Consider the following 25,242-nt stretch of genomic DNA (forward strand, 5'->3'; position numbering starts at 1 on the left):
TAAAAAGTTATTAAACTGCATATCTAAATTAAAACCACAATAATTAGTTAAAACAACAATAAATTAAACAAAATAATACCAACCGATAAACCACTGCAACTTCAGTTCTAAAGAAAAGAAAAGGGGGCTTTGGAGACATTACTGAGGAGGGGGGAGATCCTGAGATCCTGAGGCTGGGATATTTCAGTCTGGGAAGGCCTGCCTGAAGAGATCCGTCTTGACAGCCTTTTTGAAGCTGTCCAAAGATGTTAATTGATGGATCTCGTCCGGCAGGTCGTTCCAGAGCCTGGGAGCGACAGCAGAAAAAGCCCTCTGGGAGGTCGCCATAAGCCTCGATTTTTGAGGCTGCAACAAGTTCCTCCCAGAGGACCGGAGGGTGCGGGGAGGATTGTATGGGAAGAGGCTCCCTTAGGTTTACTCATAAGCCACAGAAGCAGATATCCTACAAGATTACTCTGCCTTGCTTGCATTTTTCTACCTTGCCACTGGATTAACTCAGTCAAAGTAGCCACAGCCCTGAGTTTGAAAAAAATGAGCAGGACTGCTAATACCATTACTCTTAAAGTTGTCTCATTCATAGAATTGCCAAAACTTGGCATGCTGCCATATAACAGCAACACATTGTATTTTTATAGTTCTGTTGCTTGGTTTTAACATTTGTGTTACATTTCATAAAACAGATGCTTTTGCAACCAAGGTATCGGCTGCAACATATTGGAATATATGATCTAAAGAAAGAAGTTGGCAGCATGAGCTTTCGTAGACTTCCTCAGATACATTTGGTGGAAGTAGACTTAAGTCTACAAAAGCTCATGCTACCCAATTCTTCCTTTAGTTAGTCTCAAAGGTACTACAAGATCTCTATACAGTGTCATTCCAGGGCATTCAGAGAAATGTTATTGGAGGCTTGTAACTTTAGAGGGATTGAAGTATGTTGCTTGCTGTAGGTCCTGAAGCTGTGCCTCATCATTAGACCTAACAAAATCCCACTAATTAGACTCATACTCCTGATTCTTTATTTGGCATGTACATGGAAACTCTCTAACATTTTTGTACTTCCCTGAAATACAAGAACACAGTAGCTCAAACAGGTAGTAAAGAAGCACACCCCAATTTGGCCAGAAGGATCGTTCTGTTAATTCCCCAAGAGAGACAAAAAATAAATCTTTTAAACATTCTTTCTCTGTATCAGTTGTTCTTTTTTGTTCAGCTCAGGCCTGAGCACAATAATATAGCACTTGGGGAAAAAGATACAAACCAACAGTCCAGCACTGGATGCTAGGATAGAGAAGATCTCCACAACCACCGTGTTTTTCCCCTTGCTGCTCAGGTAGGTTGGAACAAAAGAGATCCAGACACTGCAAAATACCAGCAGGCTGAAACTGATAAATTTAGCTTCATTGAAACTGTCTGGCAACTTCCTGGCTAGGAAAGCCACTGTGAAGCTGATGATAGATAGAAGTCCCAGATAACCCTGGACTAGATAGAACATGATGGTAGACCCGTCATTGCATTTGACTATAATTTCTTCAGTAACAGATTGCCTGTCCAAGTCAGGAAATGAGGGAGATGTTGCTAGCCAGATGGCACAGATGCCTACTTGAATGAGGGAGCAAGAGAGGACAATGGAATTTGCCAGTCTTTTCCCCACCCATTTTGTCATCCTGGACCCTGGTCTAGTGGCCATGAAAGCTACAACCACAGTGATGGTCTTGGCCAAGACAGAAGAAACAGCTACTGAGAAAACAATGCCAAACGCAGATTGCTGGAGGAGGCAAGTCAGTTTCACAGGCTGGCCAAGGAATAGCAAAGAAGAGAGAAAGCAGAGCAGGAGAGAAGTAAGGAGAATGTGGCTGAGATCCCTGTTGTTGGCTTTGACTATGGGGGTATTTTTATTTTTAATAAATATGACCATGATCAGAACTGTGATCACTGAGAAGGAAAGAGAAACAAAGGTGAAGCTGATCCCCAGAGGCTCTTGGTAAGACAGGAAAGTTCGGACTTTTTGGAGACAGCCATCTTGGTCCTTGCTGGGATATTGATCTTCTGGACACTCAGAACAGCTGTCTGTGTCTGTTGGAGGGAAAATGTGGGTCTCATTTCAGGTTCATTTAATATATGAATTGGTACAATGCTAATCATTCCTTCACTGAACAAATATCTGCTCCTTCTGAATTGAATCCCACTACAGTATTAGTCCTAACTACACTGACTGCTGCCATAATACAAAATGAATGCCTTAATCTCAATAACTTAACCTGATTTCCATTGATTTCAGTGGGGTTAAGCTACCAGCCTATAAAATAATACAGCCTTTCAAAGTTTGTGTAGGTTGCTGCCACACTGCAGAATTGATGCAGTTTGACACCACTTTAACTGTCATGGCTCCATACTATGGAATCCTGTAGTTCGTTGTGGCACCAGAACTCTCTAACAAAGAAAACTAAATAGCTCACAAAACTATAAATCCCATTATTCCATAGCATTGACTCATAGCAGTTAAAGTGTTGTCAGACTGCATTAATTCTGCCATGGAGATGCAGCCAGGATATATTGAAACTGGGATTGCCTGAGAATTATTGTTCTTGTTCACCACCCAACAATCAATACACTTAGTTTGCTCTTTTTGGATCTACCAACAGCATTTAGCCCTCTGACTTTTCCATTCTGATTCCAGATGTGGAGATATCCTTGTGTAAAGTGGTCAAGTTAAAAAGCATCCTAGTATTCCCCAAAGGTATTGGACTTTTTATAAAGATTTAACTGTAATATTTTCACTTGATTTCAGGACTTATATTCATGCTTAGTTACATTTAAAACATTATAAAACACTGCATATTTATTTTTAACATGACATAATGTATATTTTTGTGTATGCTCTTTCTTTCTTTCTTTCTCACTTCATCTAAAGCAAATATAGGTAGGTTACTGTGCTAAACTTTCCCAGTTTTATTAGCAGATAAACGCTGGATCAGACATATAGTTACAACACATGATTGCCCAATTGTTTACTATATTTTATCCTATTAAAAAGAGTTGCAATCTGCTTCTCTGGATTTAAGCATTGAATTTAAATACGAAAATAATATCTTCTGTATTAACTGTGTATCCTTCAATATCTCTTTATTATTTACCCCTTATGAATGAAATCTTTCCTTCTGGGCATGGAACACAGTCATAACAGCAAAATTTTTCTCCTTCCTTCTTTTTCTTCTGATAACCAGGAGGACAAGAGACACACACAGAAACGGGACGTCTCTATCCATTTACAGGAAAGGGGAAGAAAAAAAGATATTAATGATGATAATCTGATCCGCAAAGAAAAAAAGTGATCAATTGGCACAGCAGACAATCTGATTGTTCTGAATAGAGTACTGGTTTTAAAATCAAATTTTTGGACTGAACAAAAACAGGGAAATTTATCGACTAATATATATACTGTTGCATCGCATAAAGACTTCCAGGGCTTGTATTTTTTTGTTTTTGTTTTTGTTTTTATTACATTGCCTTCACAAATTTCAGTTGCCAAACTACATTTTCTCATGGTTCTTTGGCCTGGAAAATTTACAATGGTCACTTTCACGTGGGCACTTCAGCATTAAATAGATCTCTGTTTTATAAACATGATATAAGACACTGCTTACGTCGTTCACCTCATTATATTTTACAGTAGGAATGAGAAAATTGTTGCATACAGTTGACCCTTCCAATCTCCTGGGGTTCAGTTCTGGGAGGCCCTGCAGATGCGGAAAAAACTTGAATAATTGTGCCCTTGTTATTAAATTTCGCAGATGTGAATATGCACATTTCAATATGTCCACATTTGCATCAGCACTATTGATAATATGTGGCATAACAATCTGTAAATGATCAAATTCACAGATCTGAACTTCACAGATCTAAAGGGCCAAGTGTATTTTACAAAAGTACATAGACCTCCCTGGCTAGAACAGCATCACTCTCTGCTGGTTCATTTCCAGTCATGCCTGGTTGTGACCTATAAAGCTCTATATGACTTATGTCCAGACTATCTGAAAGATCATTTCTTGTTACATGGATTTGGGCAAGTTTTGAGATCTCTAAGGGGGCATTTTCTTCCTGTCCCACTGCTGTTACAGACTCATCTGGAGAGAACACATCAGAGGGCCTTGTCCCTGGTTGCTCCCAGGTTGTGGAATTCTCTACCAAAGGAAATTAATCTCTCTCTCTCTCTCTCTCTCTCTCCCACACAAACACACACACACACACACAAGATTTTTGTGCAGGAGGGTCTTTTAATGATTGTGTGTGTTGTACTTCTGTTCTTTTTCGCCTGTTACAGACTGCCAAAATAAAGCTGTTTCGGGACTCTTTGGAGAAATGTTATTTAAATGATGCATGGGTCCTAAGAATCCGGAAGCTGCACCAAAAGCTGCACTCCAGTGCTTAGGAATGGAGTGTGGCTTTGGTGCACCTCCGGACTCTTAGGACCCATGCATCATTTAAATAGCATCCCTCCAAAGAGACCCGAAGCAGCTTTATTTTGGCAGTCTGTAACAGGCCATAGTCATCCTTTAGGTGCTTTTCAGTTCAAAGACATAATCATGTTAGTCTGGAAAATCAGCATGCAAATGGATCTTGTAGCACCTTTAAGACTAACTGAAAGTAAGAAGCTAGTAGTGTAAACTTTCATAGAATTGAGCATCCACCCTATGCATCTGAGGATATAAGCTCAAGTCTACAAACGCTCATGCTACCAGTTTCTTTCAGTTAGTCTCAAAATCTATAAGATCTTTTTGCATAATGCTTTTCAAATTTTTGGCATTAATAGTTTTGTAATAGAATAATTTAATTGTTTTTACACTTTTTATCATTAACTGATAGCTGTGCTTACAGGCAGGGAAAAGAAGGAGATAATCACTGGAAACTTAGATCAACTCCGCTGTTTGCTTCCACACTGCAGGAATAAAGCAGTCTGACACCACTTTAACTGCCATGGCTCCATCCTATGAATTGGATGCCAGAGGGCTACGATGCCCCAACAAACTGCAGCTGCACAAGAAGTTACAAATCCCAGAATTCAATAGTATTGAGCCATAGTAGTAAACACAGTGTCAATGCAGATTCTTTCTGCAGTGCAGGTGCAGCCTCAATGAGAACACTGCTGGGTTCTACCAGACCACAATTGCCATCATTCTAGACTACTGGCTCTGATTCTGAAGCCTTATGGAAGTCCAAGTGGAAAAATAACTTGTGGGGGATGCATTTTGTCTTACAATTCACACCTGGTTAAAACTCCAGTGCCACTCTATTAAACTCTCATCAATCATGAATTCTTCCGTTCCAAAGGAATTGAGGCCCACACTTCCAACTTTCACTTTCTTGAAGGATATGTTTGGAAAGATGAGTAGATTGAAGATGTCAAATCCAGCAACCAGTTCCCCTCTGTCATTAAAAAACACTGTTTCTCCCACAGAGTTGTTAAAGGAAACGCTTTGAAGATATGGATGAAGCTACAGAAAAGAAAACAGATTTGTCTAAGGTACTGAAGCTGTCAAACTAAAATTTGCAGGAACTTTTCCATGTTGAAGCATTGAGCTAGAATTGAAATCATCTCTCCTTTTTTCCAACTTCAAGTACAGAAGAAAATTTGAACCCTTACATTTTCTATATCCATAACATTTCAACCATGAGTGATGGTGTTGGATGGTCTTTCACTATTATCAATTCCAGTAGAACATTAAGATAAGGGAAGCCTTACCTGCCAAGACTGGAAATTGCCAAGTCTTCTACTCCTCTCTAGTAATCTGTGGTTGGATCTAGATGAATCCATAGTATGCAAAGCATGTGCCACAGCTAAGACTGCATTGTATATACTGTAACTGTGTCCAGTCATGTCCTTTTCAAAAACCGGCCCAGGAAGGTTTTCCAATCTCTCCTCTCTAGTGCATGGTTTATTGTCCTTCTCTAATACATTGGGACCTGGAAATGAACAGTCAAAGACTTGTTCCCAGAATTCCTTGAGAAAACTATCATTTTTTGTTGCATAGGTCTTTATGTCCTGAATATATGCCTGGAATGCTAGAGGTTGTTTGGTGTAAATTGAGAAGGAAATTGTGCCATGGAATATTTTTAAACTTTGATCGGTGAAAAGTCTGGTTACTGCAAAATCAATCTGGGCTGTTGTAATCCATACCTTTCCATTCGTTGCATTTTCCCTAAATTCCAGATCTGCTAGAACTACTAAAACACTCAACCACATCACAGTCATCGTTTCTCCATAGACAAGACATGTTTTGGCTTTTCTGTCCAGGATATGTAGATAAATATTTTTGGTCACATGTTTCAATTCATCAACAATATATAAAAAAGACTGGCTTGGGATCCTTAATGTGAAAGCTGAACAAATTCCTTTTTGGGAAAGTAAAGGCTCTAGTGCCTGCAAGAAATGTTCTCCGTTGTCATCATCCACCACAAAAAGGCCAACCCATGTCCATCCAAAATGTTGAAGCAAATGGACAATCCCTTCATACTGATGGGTTTCACTTGGTACTGTACGATAAAAGAAAGGCAGTTGTGTTACATTATGTTCTTCTGGCGCAAATGAACCAAATGCAAGCTAAAAGAAAATGGTGAAAGAAAATTAAGCGAATCTTATAGATGAGTATCCAAGTATCCATGTGTGTGAATATTTTTGATGAGATCAACAGTTAAGGTAGTATTCAGAAGGTATTCGAAAGTAGTATTCATATTATGAAATATATGAAATTATATATAGCAATATATAGCAAAAAGGAGAGGTCCAGCATAGCACAGTAGTTTGACTAGGACTCAGGAGACCAGGGTTCAGATCTTCACTCAGCCATGGAAACCCACTGGGTGACCTTCGGCAAGTCCCACTTGCTCAGTTTCAGAGGAAAGCAAGGGCTAACCCCTTCCACACAAATCATGCCAAGAAAATCCTTGGATAGCATTGCCCTAACTGACTTGAAGGGACACAACAGCAAGCAAACTGATTCTACTCAACAGCCTCCAGCTGGTTGGAAGCAAGGCACCAGTAAGCTTTCTTTTACTCTCAATCATCTCACTCAAACCATCACAATTATTCCTAGAGTCACTACAATGAATAGGTGTGCTTATTCCACATCCCCATTCCTCCATCGATCAATCGATCAACTGATCCATCCATTCATTGATCCATCCATCTATCTTACCTGTGGAATCTTATAGAGCCTTAAGATGTCTGCCATACGGAAAGAAATATCAGAAGTCATTCCTCCAACAACAGCTATTACATTTTTCCGGATACCACATTCATAGTTGGGAGTCAAATCACCCAAACCGAAAAGCAAGTCCAGAGTAGCAGAATAGGTCATCTTTGCATCATTGTAGCTGTCAAAGATGTGGAAGCCAAGTGTAATATTGGGCAACACTCTGGGGTTCTTGTTGACTTCGTTTACAGTAAATGCTAAGGCCAAGATGTGCTGGTAGAACTTGGTTATCATACTGTGAATAGAGTTAAAGTTCCTGTCATAATTACTGGTCAGTGTTATATCTAAACATGGAATCTAACCGTTTTGTCATTGAAAGGCATCTGAAAATCAAAGCAAAATAACTATTAACTAAATGTGTTAATTGATTCGCCTAATGCCCCATGTTTACACTGTCCCTGACACTTTGGAGAATAAAAGTTTTTTTTCCTTGTATTTTCTGCCTTTGTTTTGGTATTGTATGTATTTATATCTGTCTGTGTACTTATTGTCTACAATCCCCCATCTAACCATGTTCACGTATGTGCATGATATAGATAATATACTGTGCAGATAAAGCCTCAGGAAAATGTGTTTCAGATAATTATTTCAGAAACATGCCGTTTTCTCCCAGCATAAAAATACATAATGGATAAAATCATCAAGATATAAGTCCCTGCAGAGACAAAGGAATGGAAATATGGGAAGATATGCCTACCTCCCTTCCAGATAGAAAAAAGTCAAATTCTGATAATGAAATATTGCAAATGTTTTGTTTTTCAACCCAGAATTAGTCCAAGAATTAAAACAAAAGAAAACAATTCTTGCAGCTATAAAGATGATTCAATCTGCTGAACCACCTAAGCATTCGGCATATAAACCCAACCCTTCATTTTGGTTTTAGCATCCTGCATATATACTGCCTTAGGATCCTGCATATATACTCAATCCTTCATTTTGGTTTTAGCATCCTGCATATATACTCAGCCTTAGCATCCTGCAAATATATTCAGTCCCTCATTTTGGTCATCACATAGATTAATGTGACTAAGTGGAGGAATAAAAACTGGGCCAGCCTTTTCCAATAAGCCTAATGACATTTCTTCTTCCATTCTCAGTAGCAGAGTTTATCCAAATATTACCCTGGCACATTTTCTTTTGGGGGTGGGGAATGTCTTCTTCACTCTATTGATGGCAATCCATCTCAGTTTGGAGGAACAGCTGCAGAAGCACTAGGAGGAAAGGTTATCATAATTTTTAAAATGGCTTTATCCTGATTAGCCAAATTTAATCAGAATAAACTGAAGAGCACTATCCCATTGGCTGGAATCCTATGTGACCCCTACATTATATGTAGGGCCATAACTACTGTGCTGCATAGTGAATCCCAGCCTAATTCCACCAGTGACCACTTAGCGAGAGACAGGACTGGAGTGTGGCTTTGGTGTGGCTTCTGGACTCTTAGGATGCATGTATCATTGAAACACCATACCTCCAAAGTTACTTGAAGCAGCTTTATTTTGGCCTGTCTGTATAGGGCCACCGTCACTGAGACTGACAAGGATCCATTTCCCTATTGCTCATGAAGTGCCCACCACTTCCATGTACAATCTCTGATGTGACAGGCAGAAAGCAACAAAATGTTTTTATGTTTCCATGAGAACTAAATATGAAATAGTTGTATACCTTGCAAAACAACTAAAAGTCATGCTATAATATTCTCCTTTCCATTATAAAATAATATTTTTACTTCCTGTCTCTAATCATTCCATACTGAGTACTTTTGTAACTATTTAAAGAGTTTTGCTTACTAATTCACTAAGCCTGTTGTCCATTCCCTCCGTAATCATTAAAAAAAACCCCAACAATTATTTGATTTCTCTCATGTTGGCATACATCGTAGTTGCCTGAATAGACCACTGTTGACCATTTTCAAATTTATTGTCCAAACTATGGGGGATGTTTACCAGACTTACATGCAAAATCAGTGCATATAATACTAAGTGTTAGCATTACCTCTTAATAGGAAGAATGTTCTCATTATGGTTCAGACATTTTTGTAGTCATGATAATGAAGATAAGACTCACAGAACTCCAGTGACTGAGAAAGGACATGTGGAGTCTGACACACTAGGTATTCATAAAAATTCTATTTCCTGCATTAAAAATCTATGTTTAGGCTTAAACAGAATGAAGCAATGCAAAGCTTACATTGGAACAGCAAAGTCCAGTTCCTCAGAAGGATGTTTTCTAAAGGAAATTTGACCCCAAAGGGCCATTATTTGAGAAGAAATTCCACCAATGACAAGGGCACCTGGTTGATACAATTCATGAGGAACAGCAAGGGCATCAGTGGTAGGGCATTTGGTTCTTTCTGTCCGGCACACAGTATAAAAATTTAGAAACAGTGACACCAAGAAGACCACTATGTTAAGATAGACTTTCCTTCTCAATGCAGATATTCCCATGCCCATTTGCAGTGTTATCATGGCATCAAACTTCTAGCTACACTAGATGGCAGTACTCTGTCACAGTCAACAATGAGCAAAAGAATATCTGCTCTGACTTTAACATTGATACATGACTTGAGCCATCACTGAAATACAATGATTGGAAGTTATAACTGTGTAGTGCAACTAACTGAAATCTGTCCACTCTTGGCTACTAATTCCTGCTCTAAATAGGAAGCAGAGTCTGTCCAGTTTCTGAGATGTTAAGAATGTTGCCAACCATTTTCAAAGCTTCTGCTGAAGATTTCTCAAGGAGGTTCAATTACAGTGATTCTGATAGTTGCAGTACAGATAATTACCTCTGGTGCATTTGGTCTCTTAGGGATACTACTGGTAGAAAATGATCTTGTTTTTCTCCTCTGCATCAGCATGTCTACACAGGCCAAATGTCCTAGATTCCTTCCACCTTTGATTCACCCTGTCCGGTTGATGCTGGTCGAAAGGCCCAATTTCAGTGTGGCCTGTCCACATGTGTGATGGTCAACCCCACAGCAAATCCGAGCCATCCCTTCCTTAATGCATTTATTTTAAAAAACTTAGTATTTGCTCCAGATCTTCCCAGAAAATCTGGAGCACTCTGAAGCAATGCTAGGTGGTTTTCTACACTACATCCTGCTTTGCTTCCCATCACCAGCACCAAATGAGCAAGTACCTCCTCAGAGGTCAGAGTAAGGTATTAAAGTCATTCCTCACAGGGCATGGTTTCCAGACCCTTCACCATTTTAGTTGCCCTCCTTTGGACATGTTCCAGATTTTCAACCTGTTACCCTTCTGTGAACTGCCTTGAGTACCATGCCAGGAGAAAGGCGGGATATAAATGCAAAGCAATGCAATGCAATACAATACATCATCCAATTGTTCATTGCCATGTAATAAGTCATGCATACTATCTGTTTACTAGCAGGTGCTGCTTTCCACAGAGCTGTGTACTTTTATGCTGATCTTTATGTAAATGTTGGAACAACTTCCTCTTTAAATAAGTCATACGCACTTCATTTGCCCAAGAACTTTCCCAGTCAGCTCCCCACAAAGAAACAGGGAAAGAAGAGATGTTTTGGTTTTCACTTGTTATCTTTTTAGCAGCTTCTGGAGGTATAGTTCTCTTTTCATATTGTTTCTGGTGTCTGCATTGCAGTTGTTTCTGGCTTATAGTGACCCTAAGGAAAACATATCCCAGGATTTTCTTGGCAAGATTTATTCAGAGGGGGGTTGCCTTTGCCTTCCTCCAAGGCTGAGAGAGTGTTGCCCAAGGTCACCCAGTGGGTTTTCATGGCCATGTGAGGATTTGAATCCCAGTCTTCCAGAGTCCTAGTCCAACTCTCATACCACAAGACCATGCTGGGTCTCTCTTTTTTCATAGGACTATTAGATTTTCAGAATTAATATGAAACACATCTCTTTAAACTGCTTTTTTTCCCTCCCAGATGTCCAGTCACAGATCCAATTGGTGGAATCTGGAGGTGATGTAAGAAAACCTGGACAGTCTCTCCTCATCTCCTGCCAAGCCTCTGGGTTCACCTTTGGAGATTACTGGATGTCCTGGATACGACAAGCACCTAGGAAGGGCTTGGAATGGGTAGCACATATTCAATACTGGGCTGGTGATGCAAAATACTATGCCAACTCAGTGAAAGGGCGCTTCACCATCTCCAGGGACAACCCTTCAAGCAAGTTATACCTGCAAATGAATGATTTGAAATCAGAGGACACAGCTGTATATTACTGTGCAAGGGACACATTGAGAGGAAGGAAATCTGATACCAGACAAAAACGCCCTTTGCTTGCCTAAGCTTTCCACATTAATGCAGCAACGGTGAACTGAGCAGAGAAATGAGGAAGGGAAATAACCCCTTGTTTTCCTGCAATGTCTGCAGTACATTAAAAAAAAGTCATCAGACTTTGCTTATGAGATTGTAACTAGCAGGATTCTATCAGTTAGGCCTTTACATGATGCAGTGTAATATGGAAGGAAAGAATATTAGAAAATATTCAAAACTAAATTAAAAGGTCAACAGACATAGTTGTCTTTCAGTGTTGAGAAAATCTGATATGAAGAATCTGAATCAGAATCATCACAGAAGATCAGAACCTTCACAGTTTAGGGCTTATTCTGTGCTTTACAGAAGTGACTTAAATGAAAGAGCGTATGGCTTCAGATTCCCATTCATTTTGGATTGTGGCATGTCTTGATGAGACACAGGCATGCATTTCCTTTTCTCAATAAAGATGAGTTCATGATTTCCTAGCATGGCCTGCTAATCTTTCTTGATAAGACTGGGAGAAGTAATTCAATTTCAGTACCTCATCCTGATTCTATCATTCTCTCCCTGAATTAAAAGGCCTTGTCCCAGTGCTTCTCTTTTAACACAGTTTTAAAATTTGTATCTACCTTTCTCATGCTACAGAATCTACAGTGGCTTAAAACAAACAAAGCACAGCTAAATGGTATTTGATGCAAAGGTTTTTAATAAACAAATAAATCACAGCTCTATTTAAAGACCACATTAAAAATTCAAACTAAACCAGATGTTTAATCATTTCCACAGTGTTCCACCATATACTGTATATATATTTCTTGCAATGCTTAAGATACTGGAAAGACTTCATTTATATTGCTGAGAGAAAACTTGGGAAATTATGAAATGATATGAAAATATAATAAATATAATAAAAGCATCTCATATTAATTCACTTGTATTGTAAAGATGCTGCCATACATGGATTTAGATATGGAACTAAACACGGTTGAGAAGAGGAGAGGGATAGAAGGAAGAAATCAGTAAGTACTAGGATTCTTTTTCCTCACCAGCTGATCCCTGGTATTCAGCTCGGGTCTCAATAAAACAATGTACACTTTAGGAAGAAAAATGAAGCCCAACAATCCAGAGCTAGAGGCCAAGATGGAGAAGATCTCCACAGCCACCATGTATTTCCCTTTAGTGCTCAGGTAAGTGGGGACAAAGGACACCCAAACACTGCAAAAGACCAGCATGCTGAAGGTGATCAGCTTGGCTTCATTAAAAGTATCAGGCAACTTCCTGGCAAAGAAAGCAACAGTGAAGCTGATGAAGGCCAAAAGCCCCATGTAGCTGAGGACAATGTAGAACATCACATCTGAGCCTTCATTGCATTGCAATAGGATCTCTCCCATCTGGGAATGCTTGTCCCATTCTGGGAATGGGGGAGAGATGGCCAGCCATAAGACACAAATGACAATTTGAATGAGAGATGCAAAAATAATGACTGAGACTGCCAAATGCTTTCCTACCCATTTTCTCATCCTGTTTCCAGGTTTGGTGGCCATAAAGGCCAGGACCACTGTGAGAGTTTTGGCCAAAACTGATGAAACAGCAATAGAAAAAACAATGGCAAACAAAGTTTGTCGGAGGATGCAGGACACAACCCCAGGTTTGCCAATGAAAAGCAAAGAACAGAGAAAGCAAAGGAGCAAAGAGAAGAGGAGGGTACAAGTGATGCTCCAGTTATTGGCTTTAATGATGGGAGTATTCTTGTTCTTGAAGAAGCTCCACATCATCACAACGGTTATCAAGGAAGAGAAAAGAACTAAAGAAACCAAAACAATTCCCAAAGGCTCTTCAAATGACATGTAGTTTATATATTTGGGAATGCATTGATCTCGATTCTTGTTTGAATGCTGATCATCTGGACACATGTTGCACTCATCTGCATCTGGAAGCAGAAAATAAAGCATTTTTAAAATACCCTGGATTCTCTGTATAGCAAAAATTGCCAATTTGTAGCATGAAAGGAGAGACCAAACATACAAAAAAATAATTTCACAAACATTACCCTTTAATTCAAAGATATAGCCATGTTAGTCTGTAGAATCAGTATTTGTAAAGATCTTGTAACACCTTTCAGACCAAAGGTGCTACAAGATCTCTCCATATCATGACACTTGAAGTGCACTTGAGGTTGGATCCATTCAAAAGTAGGTGCCTGCATGTGTATCAATGGGATAAGCATCAGAGATCAGGAGCAGAATGTGAATTTTCTCTTATTAACCAAGCAGCAAAACCTATAGCTGGAAGGTCATGGCACACAAAATAATGCAAACTTAATATATTTTCACATGAGGGTATGCATGGCATTTACATAAATTCTTTGAAATATTATTATTATTAACCTTTATTTATAAAGCGCTGTAAATTTACACAGTGCTGTACATACAATCTTTTAGTTAGACGGTTCCCTGCCCTCAGGCTTACAATCTAAAAAGACATGACACAAAAGAAGAAGGGAGTGGTGGTGGGGAATGGGATCAGGTCCAGCAGTTCTTCTTCATCTCCGAGGCCTGGACCAAGGCAGATGGAATGGAGGAAGGGCTTGGCTTCTTAATGGATGGTTAAAAGGAGGCTTCCTGGGACAGAGAGGGGCTCACCTCTGGGAATGCTTCTCTAAACAATATAGTCATTAACTCAGTTTTGAAACTGGGTAGAGAAGTGATGAGTTATATGAGAAATACAATGAAAACTATAAAAAAAGAGTTATATTAAGCCAGTGAATCTTTATGTTGGAGTGAAACATTGAAAATTAATTGGATACCTAAATCATTACTGTCTCACAGTACACTATTTGTTCTAATTTATTCTTACTGATGAAAGTTTTTGTCTACTCATTAAAGGAAGGATGCATTTTTAATGGGAGATGACTTCTACATGCAATTAGTATATCTGCATTGGATGTGGACAACATCCTTGGTTAGGTGAGAGTTGCCATGTGTGTGACTGACCCTTTTCTTTCATAAGTTCAGCCCTTTGCTTTCAAGAGCTCATTGCCTGGGTCAGAGGAACACTAACTAAGGGGTGAAAATAACCACCAGTTTGCGCAGCCATTGAGCTGGCTCTAGAGTGAGGCTTTTTCATGCCATAAGCTCTGGCGCCAGTCCGAAGCAAGCTTCCAGTTGCCCCAGTGCCCAGATGTGGGCCGACTTCCAGGCATTTTGGGGGTGGTTACACACTGCAAGCCCCCAACATGCTGGGAATCTGCTACAGGACCGTGGGAGAGCTACTAAAGCTAGCTTTGCTGTGGATGAAAAAAGGCCCTTTTTTTGACCGGCACCATGGCAGGTTGGGGTCCCACTACAACTTTAGGTGGGGCAGCTTCATGCCGCCCCATCCAGGCCGTCTATTTCAGCCCTAAGTAGGCAAAGGGAGATATCAGTGTCTCTTTACACTGAAGGGTTTCAACATGTCAAAAAGAAGAAGCTGTGAGGCCTCTATTGAGCAAAGAAAACTCCCTGACTCTCTCTGTGCTGGACAATTTTCAGTTTATGACCAACATTCCACATTTGACTTTTTAGACAGTTACAAACTATTATAGCAGTATTGTAATTTCAACCATTCAGTATTTGGGGTTATTGTCCAGAATCTTATTTGGTATTAATGAATAAGTAAAGCACTTGTGCTCGCTTTATAGTTACAGTGCTGCGATGCACATAATGGCAATCCAGTGAGTTAAATGCTATATCCACTTAGTCCGTTCCCTTCCTGAAACTAATAATGATGAGCATATCATTTCTATAATGGTTTATGTTGATGTGTATATCTTCAATTTCATGATTTCTAGTAAGATAATTAATTCCTCATTAATTCCATTTCACCTCAACAATGACAAAAGTTTAAAACAAATAATTTATGATCACAAATACGTATAATGTCTTACTGTTGCGGCTTTCTCAATTTACCTGTCTCATTTGAAACCATTCCTTCAGGACACTGCGGACAGTCATAACAACAAAGTTCTTCCTCCTCACGCATGGCCTTGCTCTGTCCAGGATGGCAACCATCAACACATCTGGATCTGGGAGGCTTCTAGAACAAAAAGTACAGGAAACATGTGTTTAAGGGGAGACCACTTATTTTCCCCTAAACTCTAGTCTGTTGAGTTTCGTCATATAACAAAATTACATAATGTTGCCTAGCTCTTAGAATCCTTCATTTTCAACCTCATCTGGTGAAACATTTTTTTCCATCTCATGAATTTTTTAACTAATTCCTTCTTCCCAGAATTTGCTGCTCTGAAACTCCAATGAAAAAGAGTTTGCGTAAGGAATTTCCTTCATTTTGATACAAAAGCAAATTAATCTTGTAGACCCACTACAAGCCAAAATGTCTAAAAGGAGGCTTCTGTACTTTGAATTTTTCATAAGGAAATCTCACTGCAGAAAAAAAAATAAACAACAACAACACGTTTATTGATTGGTAAGCTGAACATTTCAATGGAAAACAAAATACAATATATAAAATACAAGATAAAAAATATCTGCATACATGCAGAGATAAAACTGGATCATACTTAAAACTCAAATTGGGGGTTAAAACGAATGCAGACTAAATAAAAGCAAATTTAATAATATGGGATACAAAATAAAATACTATGGTTTCTTTTCAGATCATATAAATAAACAATGCTCAGTAAAATGAAAGGCAGTAGGAAAAGGGCAAGTCCATAGTACATAATACAATCAAGAAAGCCAGAACCCTGAGTTTGCAAGACCTGAACAGTTTGTGACCATTGATGATCAGGGCTCTTGGAGATCTCCTACCGATAGGGTCATTGTAAAACGAAGTTGATAAGAGAATCAGCAAAAAGTACAATAACAAAATATTTCTCAACTGGGCAAATTTTGCCAGCATAGAACAATTTAAATGGGGCATAATTGTGCTAGCACAGTACAATTTAAATGGGGCACTATTTATGGATTCCCCATCATCTGTTCAGTATGAATCATTTGCATCTAAACATATCTGGCAATATCAGGAAAATAGTAATTAATCATAAAAAGATAAAGGTAGTCCCTTGACATGAATATCTAGGCATAACTGACTGTAGGTGGCTGTGCTCATTTCTGTTTCTAAGCCAAAGACTCAGCTTTATCTGAGGACTGCTCTGGTGCTCATGTGGCCAGCATGACTACACCAAATGCTGTTACCTTCCCACTGAGAAGTGGTACCTATCTATCTACTTGCATTTGCATGCTTTCAAACTGCTAGCTTGGCAGAAGGTGGGACTAGTGACAGGAGCTCACTGTGTCATGAGGCACTTGGTCTTCAAACTGACAACCTTCTAATCATCTGCTCATCAGAATTGGCCTCTTAACCATTAAGTCATAATAATAAAAACAATAATCATACCTTAATAAAAATCTGATTCCACACAATGGAGTTCTGATGGATAATGAAGTCTCTCCCCTTAGGAGACCGGGGGTCAGTCCATCCAATAGGCACTCTGTGCATGGACCGATTAGGAAAGGTGACTATGTTCATGATGTCATATCCAGTTTGCAACTCCCCATTTTCATCAAAAAATATTTCTTCTCCAGCACTATTGTTGAAGCGAACGTTTTTCAGGAAGGAATGAAGCTAAAGGTGAGTGGGAAAGAAAAATATTTCAGGGTGAAAGGGTAGTGATAGGGGTCACTATCATTTCTGCACAATTTGTGGACTTTATGTGCCATTGACTCAGCATTATCATGGACACTTCCCTGCTTATTAATCATGTATGATGAAAAGTCCTACCATTTTGTACAAATACCAGGAAGGTGAAATAGTTCAGAGTAAAGGCCTGAAGGCTCTTGACATTCCCAGCTAGAGTACACAGTCTGTTGGAAAAGCTGAGCTGTGAAGGATGTGGAGGAAGATGGACTCCCCACTTCCTTCATTTCCAGGGACAATTCTGTTAGAGCATTCAGACACCAGAGTGGATTAAGTTGGGGGGCTCTATTCCTAATTGTGGCCATATACATAAGTGGAGTTCATTACAGCACTAGGAAGAAAGGATTTAGAGAAGAGCAAGAGACTCTTCCTACCTGCCAGGGCTGGATAGTCTGAAAGTCCCATGTGCCTACATCTCTCCATGATTTATGCTTTGATCTTTCAGAAAGCAAGGCATGGAGAGCATGTGCAATGGCATAAACAGCATTGTAGATACTGTAACTCTGACCAGACATTCTCATTTCAAAGACAGATTCAGGCAGACTGCTCAGTTTCTCCTCCCCAGTACAGTTGGTTGTATTCCTCTTATATAAAGTATATTCTGGGAATGAGCATACAAAGGCATTGTTCCAAAGGAGAGCTGCAACATAATCATGATTTTCACTTGGGTTTATTGTACTGAAATATTGTATATACCCATCTATCTCTTTTGTGGGCAATGCAAAGGACAGAGTGCCATTCAAGGATCTTGGAGTGAAAAATTCACTTGAGATTGTGGATGTAAAGTCCCACTGAGCTGTGATGATCCAAATTTTCTCTGTTGGCTTCATTTCAACAAACTCATTGAAATATAGAATCATCCGCAAGCCCTCCATAGATTGTGAACTCCCATGAACAAGAATCACATCGGTTTCAGTAGATGCAAGAGTCAGACTTATTTTTGACAATTCATGATTGAGATCTATTTTTGTTCCTACATATCCTTTCCAGTGTGTGTTCATTGTTGGAATGATTTCCTTGAAAGCTAAACAAATGCTGCTCTGGAGTAGCTGAGGAATCAGAGTCCTCAATAACAATTCCCCACTATCATCATCTGACGCAATGAGGCCAATCCAGGTCCATCCAAAATGCTTCAGCAGCTTTACAATTGCAAAATATTGCATATTTTCATTTGGAATCATTCGATAGACAGAAGGGAACCGATCCTTATCTTTCAATGCAGGGTCAAAAGAGCCATAGCTGAGCTAAGGAGAAAACAATTATCTTTTTAGAGCCAAAAAACCCCCCTCACATTTTCCTCAATATAAATTGATTGAAAAGAGTCTAGACAACTACTTCGCAAGGATCTTTAAGCTGGAGTTACTGCCCTGAGCAGGCAGTTGGGCTTACTGGCCCATAAGATCCCTTCCAAATGTATCATTCCAGGATTTTATGATTCAATCCTTCTTACATATTTAGCAAGACAAAGTGGAAGTGATGAATTTGATGTGCAACAAATATTACTTATGGGAACAGACATTTAGCTCTACATTCTTAGACAGACAGGAATAGCACAGGGCTAAATATTTGGTATGTATATGAGACCATAGGAGGCATTTAACTGTGTCAGGGTTGTTTGCTGTCCTTAATTTATCAACCAGCTATTTTGTCAACATTTCACAGTTCCCACCAACTCCGCTGGAATGGAGATTTTGCAAACAAAAGAGTTTAAGGAAAGCTCTTCTACCATGATTTCCCTCATTTCTCCCATTTATAATGGTAAATAAAAATGGCTCAAATCTGTCTGCCTGACAGGGACAACTATTTTTAATCTGAGTTGAAAGGTTTTTTTTCTGGAACAAGTGAGTGAACTATTTCACTCTCACCAATTTAGGCGGGCCATCACCTTTAACCTTCCAGATTGCTACTGTTTTTTATATAGCTCAAGAAATGTACCTGTGCCATTTTATAGATGTTCAAGATGTGAGGCATCTGCCTAGAATTGTGAGATGAGAGCCCACCAATGATGGCCATTAGCATGTTTTTCCTCTTGCAGAGATAGTTAGGAGGATTCCCATCTCCTGTGAACAGGAGAGACATAGTCCCAGAACATGTTCCCATTTCATTGTAAGCTTTTTGAACCACAAATTCTCCCAACGTGGCATTGGATAATAGCTGGGTATTTCTGTTTATCTCTTTAAGGGCAAATTCAAATACAAAATACTGCTGTATCAGTTTAGGTACAACGCTGCAATGAGATGTTCACACAATCTGAGCGTTCCCACATTCTTGAAAGCATACTTTCACCACATGGCTTAAAGTACATGCATTTGACTATGTTTTGGATTCAGAGTCGCAATTAGCACATACTGACTGAAATTTTTGGACTTTGTAAGTTATGCTTCCCAGGAATTTTCTTCTTTAAGTGGATTTTAATAGACATTTACAAACAACTTATGAAGTCTTCATTAGGCAGGGTGTTCCTCCTCATTTACGTACCTTGTTTTATATTACATTTTCCCTCTTAATTGCCATCCCTAAACTTCATAGAATCAAAGAATTGGAAAAGACCACAAAGGCTACCCAATCCAACCTGCTGCCATGTACAATCAAACACTTGCAAGAGATGACCATCCAGCCACTGCTTAAAAAACTACCAAAGAAGAGATTTAAAGCACTCTCCAAAGCTCCAAAGGGCAAATTCAAATGCAAAATACTGTTGGATAAATTTAGGTACAACACTGCAATGAGATGTTCACACAATCTGAGTATCTCCACATTCTTGAAAGCATGATTACACCACTTGAACTAATCTACATGCATTTGACTTTTAGTTTGACTCAGACATAGGCATGTTACAGGCGGCCCAGAAGGGGCCGTCTCGCACCGCCACCAGTTGCAGCGTCCGGGAACCGCAGCAGCCAAACGGCGCAGTTCCCAGACGCTGCCAAGAAGGAGCGCCAAAATCACGCTCCTTCTTGCTCCCTGGAAGAGACGCCGTGAGGCGCTAGTTGCGCACTCACAGTGTCATTTCCGGGGCGCGACATGCGGACGCAGAGCGTCCATTACGTCAAGATGGCGGCGGCCGTTATGGACAGAGTCCATAACAGGAGTAGGGGCGTCTAGAAGAGACGCCCCCTTTTTAAAGTGGGACGTCCTGAGGACGTCCCAAATGGCGGTATGTAACCCACCATAGTCATATAGTCATACGTAGCAGAGAATGACTCCAATTAATGATGTTAGCAAGTCATGATTCACAGAATTTTCATTTCTTTCAGTGACCTGTCGATCCAGGAGTGTTAGGTATGCCACTTTGCAAAATGGTAGCCTAGGATTGCCTGAACTGGATTTTTATTTTAATGCTTTCCAGATCAATAAAACCACTCACTTTTTCTGGCCAAATTAGTATTCTTCTTAATGCCGAGTCAAAATGGTTTTGCCCTGCCTTTAAAACTGATTGCTTTGCTTGCTGCTTGAGGGGCTGTTTGTATCAATTTAATTTTTATTATTGTAAATATGTGTCCCATTTTCAGATTATACAGTGGGCCTTGGTATCCACTGGGGTTTGCTTCTAGGACCTCCCCTGGATACCAAAATCCATGGATGCCCATCCCATTAAATGCAAATGGCACAGTAAAATGAAAAGAGAAGAAAAGAAATGACCTGAAGCCAAACAACAGCACAACATTCAATCAAAGTTATTAATTATACCAGTGACTTTTCTGTGTAATGAAACAGTTACTTACTATCCACTTATCTCCTCATCTGGATATCTGCTAAAGAAAATCTCTTGAGATCCAGGAATAATAAAAGAGACAATGTTACCAATAACAATATCCTCTAGAATTACAGGGAAAATATGTTCAACCTTTGTCTTCCAATCACATCTGGTGTTCACACTCTTGCAGGCATTAGGAGGCAATTGTAGCAGCAAAAGGAGTAGAAGCAGTGACATCTGCCTGACTAAGAGCAAACCTGGGCTCCAGAAACACCGGTATACGATTATAAGGACAGGTGTATGGAATAACAGTCTATGTTTCCAATTAATTGGAAAAGCTGTAAAAGTCAAATACATCTAAAACTAGCACAGAGGTGTGTCATGTCTCTCGAGCACCGTTTTCATAAAGTGCTCCCTGACATAAAGGAGCCCCAATTATTCTTTCAAACACATTATTTCGAAATGACTTTTTATAGATAACCATCTTGAGCCAGGAATCCTTGGTGAGGGACTCATCTGTGTTCCTCACTTCTTGATAGTCTTGGGCTATAATTACTCCAAGTCAATGATTATGATCATTACCTTCAACGTCTTCTTAGCTGACAGCTAACTTTTTCAAAAGAAAATGTACAATTGCATCCACTCTGTGGGCTGTATCCAGACTTAGGAAGACTTTGAGTAGACCCACTGAAATCAATGGGACATGACTGGTGACTAATTGAATACTCTTTGCTTTCAATAGATCTCCTGTAATTAGGATTGTGCCTGGGTCTAGCCAAGATCTCTTTACCAGAGATCCTGAAAATGTGCTGTGTGCTGAAGGTCTCTCACGAAATGGATGCATAATATGGGGAGGAAAGGAATCCATAGATGCTTAGAACATATTCATGTTCAGTGAAGTAAAATAATGTGAGCTCTACTTAAATTAATTAAGTCCCCCTAAAATGAATTTTTATTACACAGTACATAATACAAATTATACAATCCACATTTCATAATACACTTTTCTCCCTTCTCCCCCTTCCAAAAACAGCATTGAGGGAAATACATTCCAATCAAGTTAACAATCATTATCAGAGATGTAGAAAATAACAGGAATTATACCCCATTTTATCTTCCACTTTTTTAATCACAATTTCTCATTTATCTTTCCATGATTCTTTATTACTTTCCCCAATATATTTAAGTCTTCTTTTCTCTAGGGAAATCAAATAATATGTATTATATATATATATATATTTAAACGAATAAGACTGATTCCAATTTGATTTGTTTTTCCATCCATAAGCAATCACTGCATGAGCAGCTTATAGAAATTGTTTTATTGCATACCTTTGATTACTATTTAATCTTAATTCCCCAAAATTGAGAGTTAGACCATTTTCTTTGCTTAATTGTATCTCTATCCCATCTTATTTAATAGAGCAACAACAGGCCTCGCCTGAAAGACAAAGAGCACTCCTTCTGACCACCATCTTGAGGGAGAGAGAGGCAGGTCGGCGGCAATAGGTCTCAACCGATGGCTTTGACTGCTTTGTACATGGTTTTTGAGGATTTTTTTGAATTGTATGAGATCGCTGATGTCACGGTTGATGTATTGTATTGCTTTGTGCTATAGCATGTGACATGTAGCTTGTATGTTGTGAACCGCTTTGATCTGAAGGAAAAGCGGTATACAAATAAAAATATTATTATTATTATTATCCCTATTATTATATTTATCTGTTTCTTAACCTTTGTCTGCTCTGCTGTTTCATTTCATAGAATCAATGGAGTGAAAAGAGATTCCAAGGGCCATCCAAGCCCATTCCAGCCATTGGAGCATGACCTGCTAATATTTCCCGGTGAGACTGGGAGAAATATTTCCCCTTCAGTTCCTGATCTTGATTCTATGATTCTGCAACTGAACTAAAATGTCTATCTCCATGCTTTTATTTGAAAATTCTCTATTCCCAATACAATATTTTAAACAAAATTTCTGGGAAAGTAGATAACATATACTTTTCAATGAGAAGCCCATCCTAATATATCCAATTGTTATATCTAATTTTGAAATTATGGTTTGCTTAATCATGAACTGGAATAACTGGAGAACAGAGTATTTATTTATCATTTATTTCATTTATATCCCCTTTTTCCTCATTGTACATGTCCCAAAGTGGCTTAAAACAAATTACAAAATAACAACAAAAGAAAAAACAGCTAAGAGATATTTCATACAAAAGTTTTTTTTAAGGCTAAATAACAATTCTACAAGACCTTACACTAAAACAATTTAAACAAATGCTGCAGCCCTTTTTAAGAATTTAATCACATATACTGTCTTCTTTGAAATACCCCCCTCACTTTTTACATGGCTTAAGAAACTGGGAAGATACACATTTTATGAAGCTAGAAGAAAACTAGATCAATCATAATCTGAAATGAAAATTCAATAGCAGCATCTCATAATCTATCTTATCTGTCTTGAAGGCATTGCACACTTGCTGCCATTTTGGTACAGAACCAAACAAGACACGGTATAAAAGAGGAGGGAGGAAGAAGGAGGAAGGAAGAAATCAGTAAGTACTTAAATTCTTTTTCCTTACCAGCTGGTCCCTAGTATTGAGCTCAGGCCTCAGTAAAACAATGTATGCCTTCGGTAGAAAAATGAAGCCCAGCAACCCAAAACTAGAGGCCAAAATGGAGAAGATCTCCACAGCAACCATGTATTTCCCTTTGGTGCTCAGGTAGGTGGGAACAAAAGACACCCAAACACTGCAAAAGACCAGCATGCTGAATGTGATGAGTTTGGCTTCATTAAATGTATCAGGCAATGTCCTAGCCATGAATGCCATAGTGAAGCTGATGAAGGCCAGAAATCCCATGTAGCTGAGAGCCATGTAGAACATCACATCTGAGCCTTCATTGCATTGCACTAGGATCTCTCCCATCTGGGAATGCTTGTCCCATTCTGGGAATGGGGGAGAGATGGCCAGCCATATGACACAAATGGCAATTTGAATAAGAGATGCAATAATAATGACTGAGAATGTCAAATACTTTCCTAACCATTTTCTCATCTTGTTTCCTGGTTTGGTGGCCATGAAGGCCAGAACCACTGTGAGAGTTTTGGCCAAGACTGAAGAAACAGCAACAGAAAAAACAATGGCAAACAGTGTTTGTCGTAGAATGCAAGAAACAACCCCAGGCTTACCAATGAAGAGCAAACAGCAGAGAAAGCAAAGGAGCAAAGAGAACAGAAGGATACAAGAAATGGCCCAGTTATTAGCTTTAATGATGGGAGTATTCCTGTGCTGAAATAAGATCCACATCATCACAAGGGTCATCAAGGAAAATAAAAGAACCAAACAAACCAAAACCCTTCCCAAGGGATCTCCAAAGGACATGTAGTTTACATTTTTGGAAATGCATTGATCTTGATTCTTGTTTGGATGTTGATCATCTGGGCACATGTTGCAGTTTTCTGCATCTGGAAGGAGCAAAGATAGCATTTAAAACCTGCATTTCCTGTTAAGCAAATATAGTCAATAGTGTGTCATGAAAGGAGGAATTAAACATGCAAGAAAATCATTTCATACACACAATCCCTGAAGTACATGTCAAAAGCTGTGTAAATTAACAGCGCTTTATAAATAAAGGATAATAATAATAATAATAATAATAATAATAATAATAATAATAATAATAATAATAATAGCAGTAGCAAGTGCCAGCATATTTACTGGTGTTGTGGTGGACATCACAATTGCTGCGAAGGGCAATAAGTCTCTTATTTACAGGACAGCAAACATACAGCTGGAAGGTGATGGGACACAAAATAGTGCAAGCCTTAATGCATATTCAGGGTCTTTTGCATACATTCAATGAAATACTATTAAACATGGTGGTGACATTGAGTTTATGCCAGGTGCTGCAACCTTTGCCTTTCTCGAAGAGATGGGGATACCTCTCCTATCTCCTCCTCCTCCTCTGGAGGCTGACAGACTGAGCTGAAGTAGGGCATTTTTGTTCTAGGTCTGTTTCATCTTCAAAAGCTGTACTCTCAAGGTGGGGGCATAATAATAATAATAATAATAATAATAATATGTTTTATTTATAGACCGCTATTCCGCAAAGATCATAGTGGTGTACAGTAAAAATACAAAATACAAGGTGACAGTTAAACGAGGGAGAAGTCTCGTCCTTCAGGAAGTCCCCGATGTTGCTGGGTCTGCCTGATCGCTCCCTCTGAGGCCAAGATGACAGTTGAGGAGGGAGGGGCCTCTTCTTTCGGGCAGTCCCCGATGTTGCTGGGTCTGCCTGATCGCTCCCTCTGAGGCCAAGATGACAGTTGAGGAGGGAGGGGC

The 25,242-nt window shown here is 39.2% G+C and overlaps 3 protein-coding genes and 1 gene segment (V, D, J or C); 1 reads left to right on the forward strand and 3 right to left on the reverse strand.

The window, feature by feature from the left end:
- Positions 1–1,168: 1,168 nt before the first annotated feature.
- On the reverse strand, positions 1,169–7,484 carry LOC121933905 (vomeronasal type-2 receptor 26-like). The gene is made up of 5 exons (XM_042473890.1): positions 7,194–7,484; positions 5,741–6,598; positions 5,263–5,492; positions 3,135–3,256; positions 1,169–2,073 (listed from the first exon to the last, which is right to left on the reverse strand). Exons 1-5 carry the CDS (start codon positions 7,482–7,484, stop codon positions 1,169–1,171), a joined length of 2,406 nt encoding a protein of 801 aa, XP_042329824.1.
- A 3,283-nt stretch (positions 7,485–10,767) lies between these two features.
- On the forward strand, positions 10,768–11,528 carry LOC121933906. The segment is given in 2 exon segments: positions 10,768–10,831; positions 11,164–11,528. Coding segments are annotated over 2 exon segments (408 nt in total).
- Positions 11,529–12,515: 987 nt separating this feature from the next.
- On the reverse strand, positions 12,516–19,275 carry LOC121933907 (vomeronasal type-2 receptor 26-like). The gene is made up of 5 exons (XM_042473891.1): positions 19,132–19,275; positions 17,571–18,440; positions 16,897–17,124; positions 15,447–15,573; positions 12,516–13,429 (listed from the first exon to the last, which is right to left on the reverse strand). Exons 1-5 carry the CDS (start codon positions 19,273–19,275, stop codon positions 12,516–12,518), a joined length of 2,283 nt encoding a protein of 760 aa, XP_042329825.1.
- A 4,176-nt stretch (positions 19,276–23,451) lies between these two features.
- Positions 23,452–25,242, reverse strand: part of LOC121933908 (vomeronasal type-2 receptor 26-like) — a 5,592-nt gene continuing 3,801 nt past the window's right edge. The window contains exon 6 of the mRNA XM_042473893.1: positions 23,452–24,365. Coding sequence (XP_042329827.1) covers positions 23,452–24,365 — 914 coding nt within the window. The remainder of the gene's footprint in view (positions 24,366–25,242) is intronic.

The sequence above is a fragment of the Sceloporus undulatus genome, chromosome 6 (assembly GCF_019175285.1).
Source record: "Sceloporus undulatus isolate JIND9_A2432 ecotype Alabama chromosome 6, SceUnd_v1.1, whole genome shotgun sequence".
Classification (NCBI taxonomy): Eukaryota; Metazoa; Chordata; class Lepidosauria; order Squamata; family Phrynosomatidae; genus Sceloporus; species Sceloporus undulatus.